This window comes from Lissotriton helveticus, chromosome 10 (assembly GCF_964261635.1).
Source record: "Lissotriton helveticus chromosome 10, aLisHel1.1, whole genome shotgun sequence".
NCBI lineage: Eukaryota > Metazoa > Chordata > Amphibia > Caudata > Salamandridae > Lissotriton > Lissotriton helveticus.
The window spans coordinates 41786638-41799399 of record NC_136071.1 but is presented as its reverse complement, the minus strand read 5'-3'; the positions used below and the strand labels follow the sequence as shown (position 1 = coordinate 41799399).

The window sequence follows — 12762 nt, the reverse complement described above, 5'->3', positions numbered from 1 at the left end:
CTTTATTTGTCGTTCATTCTTTAGCAAAAAGCCAGTTCATTTCTTGACAAGTGAGGACAAGCTCTTTCAGAATGCCCTTTCTTGTCACAGTAAGGACTAACAGGTACATGCATCAATGTAGGCTTTTGCGATTCCGTAATTGAGATTATTAAGGAATCGCAATTAAAGAATTTCAAAAGCCTATGCATGTAGGGAATCGCTATAAAATTAGCAATTCCCAAACATTCCTTAATTGCGACTCGCGAATTGCAAGTTGCAATTAAGGAATGCCTTTCCATTCATTCCTATGAGCCTACAGGCCCATATGAATGAATAGGAGATTGCATGCGCATTTTGCAAGTAAATCAATCATCTCCTCACTCCACAACTTGTGTGAGAGACCAGCCACCTTGTTGTTTGGGGGAGCCATCAGAACAAAACTACCTCAATGAACATCAGCATGATGTTTTCCCAGTACCACATGGTGTTCCTCAGGGCTCGGCTATTAGCCCTATTCTGTTTAATCTTTATTTAAAACCGTTGATCTCCCTGATTAAGTTCTATAAGATCAATACGATTAACTATGCGGACGACACTCAACTGATCCTCTCCTTTGAGGGGGAGGATTCAATATCGGTTGAGGTTTTCCATGAGTGTTTGAGGGACGTGGCTGGCTGGCTACAGGTTAACTCCCTGCAATTCAACGCAGGTAAAACTGAATTGCTCTTCTATGCGGGGAGTAAGATTTCACACTCTCTCCCTGATAATCTCTGGCCCCCAGAATTTGCCACTAGGGCTTCTCCTGTTAAAACAGTGCTTAACCTAGGTGTTATGCTGGACAATAAGCTGTCTATGGAGGCTCAGGTTGCAAAAACGGTATCCTCCTGTTTCGCCCTGATTAGGTCCCTTCGCAAAATCATGCCATTTTTACCTTCCTTTGCCCGGGCCCTGGTGGCCAGATGTACAATTCTGAGTAGACTCGACTATTGCAATGCACTGTTGCTTGAGTCTCCCAGTTTTTTGCTTGATAGGCTCCAAAGAATTCAATCAGCGGCGGCCAGAATGGCCTTGGGGTGGCCCAGAAAAACATCAACATCCGCGGCCCTGGTCGAACTCCATTGGCTCCCCCTTAGACAGAGAATACGATTTAAGTCTCTCTGCCTTGTTTTTAAGACCCTCCATGGGCTTGGACCCAGAATGCTGCAAGCTAAATTTGCATGGTATACCCCCGCCAGGGCACTGCGCTCCTCGTCAGCACGCCTGGTGAGAGTCCCTAGATTTAAAAAAGTCAGGGCAGGGGGAAGATCTTTTGGGGTGGCTGCGGCCAAACTGTGGAACAGTCTACCTTGGGAGATTAGGCAACTGGATAAACTTCTCCCGTTTAGAAAATCCGTGAAAACTTGGCTGTTCCCTAGGGTTTGAGTTGGCTGTTTTTTGCTGTCCCTCCGTCTCATGTCTTTGGAGCTCCAGCGCCAGGATGCCTTCAGCGGCGATAGTGCGCTCTATAAGTTCTATAAATAAATAAATAAATAAAATGATCAGTGGATGTTGACAAACTTCGTGACAGTGACACTGCTCACAAAATCAAAATGAAAGTGTATGCCGATCTGCACTGCCATGTCTGGAAACTGCCCTTGACAAAGGAGACTGGGTACTGGTAAAGCGGATACAAAAACGGAAAACAGACACCCCTTCCGCCACTGACCCTTTACTGGTGGTGGAATGCGAGGGGCACATCGTGACAGCATAAGGTCCTGGGAAGTCCATCACATGGGGCACTTCACATTTTAAACACCTACCTCGGCACTTGCCAGCTCCTGAAACTACGTTGAAGGTGACCACACCCGCATGTCCCGCTCCTGAGCCTGTGCCGCCGTTACCTGATAAAGGTAGATCTTGGTCGCCTTGGTCGTCTGAGCTGGGAAACCAGTGCAAGCTTCTCATAGGCGGATTGAGGAGATGTGATTTCAAGTGATGCCTGCCATCTTTTATTTAACAAAGGGGGAGATGTAGCATATTTATGCTATATGCACTAGGACACTTGTTGGTCCAGGCGGACTCTGAACAGGAACTACGTGATACGTGGTGTGGGTGTTAGGGTGTGGTAATGGGAAGTATGACGTAAAGGCAGTGTGTGAATGGAGAATAAAGATATGCTCCACCGCAGCTCTCGTTTGAGGGGTGATCTGTTTTCATGCCTCAGATCTAATCACCTCCGTTTAATGTTTGCCCCACGATTCCATCTTGCACGTACGGGAGGCCGGGCCTTTGCTGTGGCCACTTCCAAACTCTGGAATCAACTACCGATGGAACTCATATTTCTTACATCAGAGCCTTTGTTTCGGAGGAAACTTAAGACCTGGCTCTTTTCTCTGATCTAGCCCTCACTGAACTTCTCTGGCTGTCGCGCGTCTACAGCGCCGGGACACCCCCGTTGGGGGTAGCTGAGCGCTTTACAAGCTTCTAAATAAATAAATAAATAAAATGCTCCAGGGCTGGGGAAGACGCTACACCAAGCATCAAAAACATAAAGTATGAGAATTCTGCTGAGCACCTCATCTGACCTATCCACTTCCTTTTTTTTCATTTATGTAATTTATTCACAAACTATTAAGTATAGATGCATTTGCAATAGCAGAGAATGTTACTACTGAAGGTATGAAATGTCATTACTTTGTAAATAAATTAATTAACACCCCAAACACCCCCCTCCCCCCCCAGAACTACACCCCTGAAATATCCACCAGGTTGATGTCTCTTTTTGACTTTTTTCTGTCCCTGCCAGGACACAGGGAGGTGCGACTAAAGGGCGCTGAGCGGGCCTGTGGCGGCCAACTGCTGGTGAAGAAGCAGGCCGACCTCATGGACGTGTGTCCGGACCACTGGTCGCCACAGGCCGCGCAGATGGCCTGCAAACAGCTAGGCTGCGGGACGCCTCTGCCCTCTCCCACTGTGGCAAGCGGCAGCCATGACTGGAAGACTCTGAAGCCCAATGGCAAGCATTTGGGGAATGAAACCACCTTGTGGCCGGACTTACTGCCTGAGGGCGTCAACTGCAGCAGCCCGGCGGCCGTCCACCTCGACTGCTCAGGTAAGTCACACAGACAGTAATCTGGTATGATTGGGCTAGAGCAGCAAACCTTCACAGTTGTCCAAGAGAGAATCAGCCTTAATGTACAACCAGGGCTGACTTTAGTGCAGTGCGACTGGTGCAGCCGCACCTGACTCTGACCTCGAGAAGGGCGGCAGGGGTGTTAAGCTGTGTTTAGAAATAACTTATGGGTTTAATTAAAAACTCCTGCTGCAGGGTTCCTTGTGTGTCCAGCAGTTTTCAGGCACCAACACAAATGTCAAGAAAACTCTGGTGATTAACGTTCCTGCTCCAGAGAGAGATCAGAACTTGGTCTAATGGCTGTTTGGCTCATCATAGAGTAGCAGAGACAGTAAATATGTCTGCTGCAAAGAACGGGTTTCACAGAGCTGTATGTTATGTTAGTAACTCAGTGGGTTACTGCTTTTGTCACAGAGATCTTTTTTTATTTTTGTGGAGTTTTATATAGCACAAACTTGACCCAAAGGTATCAGAGCACTTTACATGCACACCAGTTGCACTACAGACAGACACATTCATTTTGCCAGGCACGGGGAGATTGAGTGATTTGCCAAGACTTGAACCTGGTTCCCCAGATTTGAGGTCGACCGCTCTAGCCATTAGGCCACATTGTCACTAGCAGTTCATAAGTTACAATACTTCAAATATAGCACAATGACTTATGAACTTTCATAAAAAAAACTACATGCAAACCTCATAGTATAGGTTACACAATGGGGCATATTATATTACCAACAACTAGCGATAATTATCGCTATGTTGGCTTAGCGGCTATACTTTTATCGCCGTGTAGCGACGATTTTTATCGCTTAGGAGCCTTGATATTATCAAGGTTTATCTCCTAAGCGATAAAAATCGGCTGAAATGCATGAATATCGCTGAAAAGTCAGCGATATTCATGCATTACCGAGCAAATGATCTTAGCCATGTTATACACCTACCATTGGATAACATGGCTAAGAACTGCTCAGGGCAGGTGTTAGCTTTTGGAGATATTCGCGCTTAGCGCGAGTATCTCCAAAAGTTGGTAATAGGAGATAGCGATGTTAGCGACTGTTTCCAGTCGCTAACATCTTGGCACGCCCACTTTGCATGTCATTAGTGATAAATTTTTCTGACATGCAAAGCGGGGACCAAGATGGTCGCTATCTCCTACTAGCTGTCGCTAACTGGTGTTAGCGACAGCTAGGTAATAGGGAGATGATTTTATCTCCGCTTTCTTGGCTTTTAAAGCCAAAAAAGCAGAGATAAATCCCTTGATAATATGCCCCAATGTTTTTTTCCCCAGACTTTCATTATTTTTTCCTAATGTCGCTAAAAAGGATTTGCTTGGGTAGAAATACATTCTTATTAGTATAGCTACATGCAAACCTCATAGTATAGGTTAGAACAATGTTTTTTGCCCAGTATATAATTATTTATTCCTAATGTCACTAAAAACTATTTGTCTGGGTAGAAATACATTCTTATTAATAAACACAACCCAAACGATGATGGCATATTTTAAATACTGAGGGGCATATTACCAATGTTAAGCGATATTTATCGCTAACGATGCTTAGCAACGAATTTTTTAACGCTAAGCATCGCCAGAAATTATCGCAGATAAACCTTGGTATTACCAAGGTTTATCGCAAATGCGATAAAAAACGGCCGCAATGCATGAATATCGCTGAAAAGTCAGCGATATTCATGCATTACCGAGCTAATGCTCTTAGCCATGTTATCCACCTCCCATTGGATAACATGGCTAAGAACTGCTCAGGGCAGGTGTTAGTTTTTGGAGATATTCGCGCTTAGCGCGAATATCTCCATAAGTTGGTAATAGGAGATAGCGATGTTAGCGACTGTTTCCAGTCGCTAACATCTTGGCACGCCCACTTTGCATGTTATTAGTGATAAATATCACTGACATGCAAAGTGGGGCCCAAGATCGTCGCTATCTCCTACTAGCTGTCGCTAACTGGTGTTAGCGACAGCTAGGTAATAGGGAGATAATTTTATCTCCGCTTTCTTGGCATTTAAAGCCAAAAAAGCGGAGATAAACCCCCTTGATAATATGCCCCTGAGTTTGTGCTTCTCCAAAATAAACACTGAAAATATACTGCCTACTAGTATTGATGACAGGTGATCCCTACCCCTTGTAATCCTCGTTGTCTTATGTGACATTTCCTACAGATTTTTTAATGCACATATGAACATATGATTCATTCGCGCTGTATAATGCATGTGATGTAAAGTGCTCTGACACCCTACACTGGTATGAGTAGTGCTATAATACAAATGCAATGCATGAGAGAGTGCAGCTATGAAGAGATGAGGGGCACTGTGGAAGGGTGTAAGTGAGGGAATTCGTGCAGAGGGAGGTACAAAAAAAGATTGTCGCACCAGGCACCACCAGCACTGAACCCTGTGTACCACTTTTCAGGCCACAAGAAGTGGTGCCAAAGGGACCCATCAGGTGGAAGCAACATTACGTAATGTGTAGCATTGTGAGGAAGGGACTGGACATATAGATGTGGGAGTGTGTGGCATGGTAATGTATATGAACCAGTGGCTGCAAGTGGGGCTCACCGGCAGCCATTTTTTGAGGACAGTCACTACTGTTTCACAACAAACTTTGATCCAGAGCAAGAGAGAGAAAAACACAGAATGGAAAGAAGCAGGAAGAGAAAGATGTAAAACAATGACAAAGAGAAAGCAGGGGTGAAAAAGAATCTGTAAGCGTGAGGTGAAGAGGCAGGGAGGATGTACATTGTTACAACGCATGCTTTTACAACGCAGGTTTTTCAACGCAAGTCGTTACAACGACTTGCATTGGGGGGTGCTGGATAGTGAATAGTTTAATTTACTATTTCAACTCCAATCCCCGTGGATAGTAGGGAAGGTGTTGGATAGTAAATTAAACTATTACCTATCCTAGAGCGCCCCCCAGCACAATTCGTTGTAATGACTTGCGTTGAAAAACCTGCGTTGTAAAGGCACTGCATGCCAAAAGTTGCGTCGTAAAGGATGTTTCCCGGCAGGGAGCGGTGGTGGATTAAAGAGGAATGAGGTAGAATCCACACTGTGACCCCGACATTCGATATTGCCATCTGTGCCAGCCTCTGAACAAAACTTTGGGCCCTGGCATTAATCTTTTTTACAAGTCAAGTACTACTGATACCGTTTGGTATTATCACACCTTTACCGGGCCACTAGAACCTTTGAAACTGGAATGGTGAATAGTATGCAAAAATTGGTGTTTTCACGCAGACTCCTGCATGTTTGAGGGTTTTGTTATGCAATATTTTGCTTACTTTGAACAGCCAAAATGTTCAGGTGAAAACTGGCGTATACCCGTGAAATTTGTGAAAATCTTGTAACCCCGATGCATCTGCTAACAAGAGTTAAAGGCCATATTGAGAGCACGAGCAGAGTGTGGAGATGCATTGAGGTCTCTGATTCCGGCTTTGATTCTGGATCAAACGTGGACTCATGCAGGCTGGTAGCGAGGCTGTTATGAGTGGACATTGTTTGTATGTATGTATATGGTATTTCTATAGCGCAAACCTTGCCAAAAGGCAGCGGAACTCCGTGTATGGTCAAAGGTAAGCTAACATTTGGTGAGTAATAAGAGAGGAAGATGAGTTGTGGACGGTTAATGCATTGTAATATAGTGTTCTTTAAAGATCTGAGTCTTCAACGCGTTCCTAAATTGAAGTAGCGTTGCGGCCGTGGTGATGGATATGGGATGTTGTTGAAGATCCTGGGTCCGTAGATATAAAAGGCCTGTTGTCTTGGTTTTTTTTACGCTTCCTAATCTGCAGTCTGATGGTACCCTGGCTGCGGTTGTGCCAATAACCACCAGAGATGGTGAGCTTGTCTGCAAATTAAGCGATGGCGATGGTAGTGATGGCTTTGTAGATAATGCAGCTGGTCCAGAAGTTGGTGCAGAGTGGTAAGGGGAGCCAATCAAGTTCCAGCAGGTTGGGGGTGATGTGATCATACTTCTTCTGGCATTGGATGAGACTTGCTGCAGCGTGCAAGTCGCCACTAAGGGGTGCCAGTGTGGGGTCTGGAAGACCATAGAGTAGGCCATTGCCACCATCCAGGTGTGAGAGTACAAGTGCTTGAACGCCAGTTCTAAAGCCTCTTTCTGGACTTATGCAATGCATGGATGTTGGTCCGAGATGGGGAAACTCTGTAAACTGATAAAGGCATGTGATTTATTTATAGAGTTTTATATAGCGTGAACGTGACCCACGAGAGTATCAGAGCGCTTTACAGTAGAAGAATAACAATGGCCGAGGTAGTCAACACAAACAAAATTCCCAGTTTGTCATAATAGAAATATAAATGAAAAGTATATATATAGAACCAGCAATAGAATCTGCAGAACGTTGTGCATTAGACAGATACTGAGCGTTAGGACATTGTGCTATCAGACAAACATACTATTCCTAGATCGATTAAAAGTAGATATATAAAAGTACCTATGATCAAGCAGATCTACATCCAGCTAAACATTAATCTGCAAACAATTGTAAAGCAACAGGGGTTGTGATGAAAAAGTCTTACACTCAAGTACAACCCATACTTAAACTTAGGACATGAATTTGTTCATTAGTAGACTTTTTACTTCCTTTTTGAAAACAGTAAAGGAGGTGATAGTTGAAGAAGGGCGGGCTGCATCAAGGTTGCACCGAGAGGATGTGTCCAAGGTTATCAAATGGTTCCCTTGCAGCAGGGACATTGTCCTGGAGTTTCATTAAACAATTCACTGCATGCTGTCACAGGGAAGGGATGACAGAGCCACAGAACCACAGAACTGGGGGAAACAACCTATACAACGCAACTTTTACAACGCACTACCATTACAACGAAACTTTTACAACGCAACATCCATTACAACGCATGCATTTACAATGCAACCATTACAACGCATGACACTACAACGCATGTCATTACAACTCAGTCATTACAACGCATAACATTACCATCCATCACTTACCCTACTGTTGCACCCCCTGGAGTTAGAATAGTAATTTTTACCCCTACACTATCCAACACTTACCCTACTGTTGCACCCCCTGGAGTTAGAATAGTAATTTTTACCCCTACACTATCCAACACTTACCCTACTGTTGCACCCCCTGGAGTTAGAATAGTAATATTTACCCCTACACTATCCAATACTTACCAAACATGCAATGTAATGTTATGCGTTGTAATGGTATGCGTTATAAAGGTATTATGCGTTGTAATGGAATGCGTTGTAAATGTAGTTTTGAAAATTTCGCTGTAATGGCATGCGTTGTAATGGAATACGTTGTAATGGATGTTGCGTTGTAAAAAATGCGTTGTAAAGGTATGCATTGTAAAAGTGTGCGTTGTAACGTCATACATCCCAGAACTGGGTACTGAGGTAACTGCTATTTTGTAGACCCCCTCCAGATCAAGCATGAACAGAGATTTGTGGTTGTGCAAGTAAAGTAAAGAAGGAGCCATAGCACAAAGTCTAGAAATGGCTGCAATGGATCCATCCAACCCTGAGTACACTGAGCTGAACTTGGGGAAGGCTTTTTGGATTTCATGCCTGGGAGCTATGACAACCCTTACTTCTATTTACATGTGAGACTGGGATCTGCCGACGATTAGGGCTAGTAAGGACCTTCTGCGTCTCAATAATCTTATCCTGCTCAATTTTTGCGCGAGTGCTTAGATTCTTAGATGTGGCGCTATCCAAGAAATGCATGATGCTGATGCTCCTCCTGCAGGGAATGTGACAGTGAGGCTCAGCGATGACTGCGCTGGGGTCGTGGAAGTCTTTCACGAGGGTGCTCGGAGGAAAGTGTGCCACCGCGGAGCAGGCGACTGGAGCCGCAATGCCAAGGTGGTATGCCAAGAAACCGGCTGCGGAGAGTTTGGCTTCTTCGGACAGGCAGATCACGGGAGGTCGTCCAGCCAGCTCTTTGCCATGAGCGACGTTGATTGCTTGGGGTCGGAAGGGTTCCTGTGGCAATGCGGCTTCAGCAGAAACTTCGATGACTGCACCGGGAAGGAAGTCCACATGGCTTGTTCAAGTAAGTGGTCCCTCTGTTTACTCCGCTCTTGCAGTTGTTTCAAATGGGCAAGCAGTAGCATTAAGGGGCATATTAACAAGGGCTTTATCTCCGCTTTTTTGGCTTTAAAAGCCAAAGAAGCGGAGATAAAAATGTCGCCTTTTCAACAACAGGGTGCTAACATGCAAAATCACATGTTAGCACCCTTTTACGCTTCCCTTTGCATCTCTAATAAGATGCAAAGTGGGCGTTCCAGAACAAAATAATAGGAGAAATGTCGCTAAGCGACATTTCTCCTATTATCAAGCTTCAAGCTAACCCTGTTAGAGACAAAAACGTAGCGCCAACCACAGTTAACGCTGCTTTTTTACATCTGCTAATTTTCAGACTTAGCCATGTAATCCAATGGGAGGTGGATTATAGGGCTAAGTCCATACCATGGGGTATCAAAAAGGATATCCCTATCCTTGTAGTTTTATCACTGCATTACCAGCGATAACCTCCCAAAATGCCACTATCGCTGGATTTTTTATCGCCTAGGCGGTTAGCGTTGTTAATAATGCTATAACCAGGCGATATTATCCAGCGATAGCGGGCGTTAAAAGAATTAACGCTAAGCGCCCTTAGTATTAATTTTCCCTGTTCCTTATTAATATGCCCCTTGGTCCCTTAACTCATAATTGCAGAAGAAGAGCCGAATGCTTAGAAAGAAAAAAAGTGTTTGGGCCCTAAAGAAGCCCGCTGTGGTGGGGTCACATGGCTGGGTTGCTAAATATCGAGGCTACCTAGACTTGACTCAACACCATGGGCCCGATTCACAAAGGGACTTAGGACTCGTAAGGTTGCGAGTGTGGAGACTCCGCACTCGTGACGGAATCTCCACACTCGAGGTGAATTCTCCGCACTGCAGGGCTCAGTGCGGAGATTCTGCCCGAATGTGAAAACTCCGTACTCGTAACTTCACGAGTCGTAAGTCGCTCTGTGAATCGGACCCCTTGTCTCTTTCTTCCATGACCCTCCACTTTCCGTCTCTTCATCTGAACCTTGCAGGTTGATCCATGCATTTTCACTCTTCGTCACTTTTTTCCCAACTTTCTTTTTGTCCTCCTCTCTCAACTCTCTTGTTCTTTCTTAATGTGGGTCAAAGTCTAATGATAACAAATAAGTCTTGGTCCATACAAATGAGTGCTGGTGCCATCCTCCTGCAACCACCAGCACAAACTAAACACTGAAAGTGCAAGCACATGCCTTCTTACATATTTACAGGGAAATGACAGAGCACAGAGCTGCGGCACAATTTGCAGCGCTTCACTCTGCCATTTTCAAAACTCAGGGATGCGCCATATTTACAATAATATGGCGCACCCCTGTATTTTCCTAGCGCTGGTGCTAAAAATAGCTTCTTAGCGCCAACACAGGCACCCTTGCGCCATAGTGCACGGGTGCCTGTGTTGCAAGGGTTGATTCTCTATGTGCAGGAAGGAGCCCCTTCCTGCACATAAACAATTAATAATGGCATTGTGTTACTTCTATGCCAATGCTTTACCTCTAAGCCAGTGCCTCTTAGGTGTGGGGTTTCTCAAGGCTCGCCCCTGAGCCCCACTCTATTTAACGTTTACATGAGTTCCTTGGCGGAAATAGTAACACCCATTGGCATCCAGATCGCCACCTATGCTGATGATACTCAGTTAGTGGTGTCGCTTAGTCACGGGGACAACTCAGCCTCAGGCTTGGTATCACGCTTGGAAAAGGTCTCTATGTGGATGGATAGCTTGTGTTTGAAACTTAATGGAGCTAAGACAGAACTGATGCTCCTGGGTTCATACCACATGGAGAATAGACCCCTTCTGGCCTACTTGCCTTGGACTACCCCCTCCCCTAAAGTTCAAATTAAGGTGCTCACTACGATCGCGGACGGACTTGCGTCCGTCCGCGACCCCTCAGTAGGAGGGAACCTCCGCATGGCCTGCGGAGTTCCCTCCTGTGAAATTAGGATGTGACCGCCACCCTGGCGGTCACATACTCTATTTTTACCATTGCGGCGGGTGCGGCTTCAAGCTGCACCCGCCGCAATGGTAAAAATGCATACATTGCATTTGTATGCAGAAAGCGGCTGGCACCGTGCGGTGCCTGCCGATTTCTGCATACAAATACAGGGGGGTACCATAGGTACCCCCCATGAGCACCCCCCACCCCCCCTTCACCCAGGGGGTCCGCAACGGGCCCCCGCAGTGAAGTCCCACATGCTTTTCCACGGCGGAAAACCCACCGCGGAAAAGCATTCTTTTGGACACATCCTAATATGGCTGGCGGTGTCTGGGAGACACCGCCACCATATTAGAGCTTTTCCGCCGCGGTTGTAAGCCGACCGCGGCGGAAAAGTGGCGGACTTAAACCAGGACCCACCAGCCATCCTAATGTGGCGGTGGGTCTTTGGTGGTTCCGCAGCGGTTTTCCCGCATCCTCCGGGCCGGCGGTGGCTTCCGCCGGCCCGGAGGATGCGGGAAAACCGCGATCATAATGAGCCCCTAAGAGTCTCGGTGTGTGGGTGGATCACAATGTGGATTTTAAGGAGCAAGCACGCAAGGTGGCGGCTTGCTGTTATGGGATCTTAAGAATGCTTAGAAAGATCCTCCCCTTGCTCCCCTTTTTCTGCTAGAAGAGTGCTGGTCCAGGCACTAAACCTGTCCCGCCTGGACTACGCTAACACTCTATACCTAGGAGCTCTACTATAAAAAAACTGCAGACTGTGCAAAATTGTGCGGCATGTCTGCTCACTAATTCTTCAAAACGCACTTCAGCCAAACCTGCACTTACCGCGCTCCATTGGCTACCGATCCAAGAAAGAATTCAATTTAAGGCGATGTGTATAACTCACAAGGCCTTATTAGGTAAAGGCCCACCGATCATTAGATCTGTCATTCAGCCTTATCACCCCTCTAGGTCGTTAAGATCTGAAAATAAGCAGTTGGCAGCAGTTCCTAAAATAAGGAAAGCGCGAAGCGGAGGGCGCAGCTTCGCGTATAATGCTGCAAAACTGTGGAACCATTCACCCCTATGGATTCGCCTTGAACCAAACTATCTGACCTTCCACAAGCTTCTTAAGACCTTTTTGTTTCTTCAACTCCTCTCGAACTCAAAACTGCCTGCATTTAGCTCTGGGATGCCCCCGGGTAACCATGCGCTCTAGAAATGTCTTTCATTCATTGATTCATGTGTGCTGCATTCTGCTGCACATAGTGTAGAAAAGTCAGCCCATATCGCACCCGATGCCCAGGCTGCTGGTGCAGGGCGACTCTTAGTTCCCATCTTGAATAATTACCAAATAAAGAGACGGGCACTGGAAGCAGGAAGACAAGAAAAAGGTTTATTTCTCATGAGGAGAGCATGTCATTTCGGACACTAGCATAGTGTCTTCGGGAGGTGCTCTAACAAGTTTCTCTGAGGTTTCGTCTTTTATACACAGGTTTGTGGCACACAGGCATCCTTTATTACAATCAAGACATTGTGAAGTGCGAAGATATTCCAACACGTGGCTACAGTAGGGGCCCTTATCCTCCATACAATAGGAGGGGCTGTCACGCAGCTGAGTGTTCTGCTGACTCCTTTGGAATGTGTGCTCCTGAT

At 45.8% G+C, this 12762-nt stretch overlaps 1 protein-coding gene across 1 annotated transcript in view; it reads left to right on the top strand.

Moving 5' to 3' along the window:
* Positions 1-12762, top strand: part of LOC144785017 (scavenger receptor cysteine-rich type 1 protein M130-like) — a 196353-nt gene that overhangs the window by 66498 nt on the left and 117093 nt on the right. Inside the window, exons 4-5 of the mRNA XM_078664134.1 lie at positions 2765-3070; positions 8851-9156. Coding sequence (XP_078520260.1) covers positions 2765-3070; positions 8851-9156 — 612 coding nt within the window. The remainder of the gene's footprint in view (positions 1-2764; positions 3071-8850; positions 9157-12762) is intronic.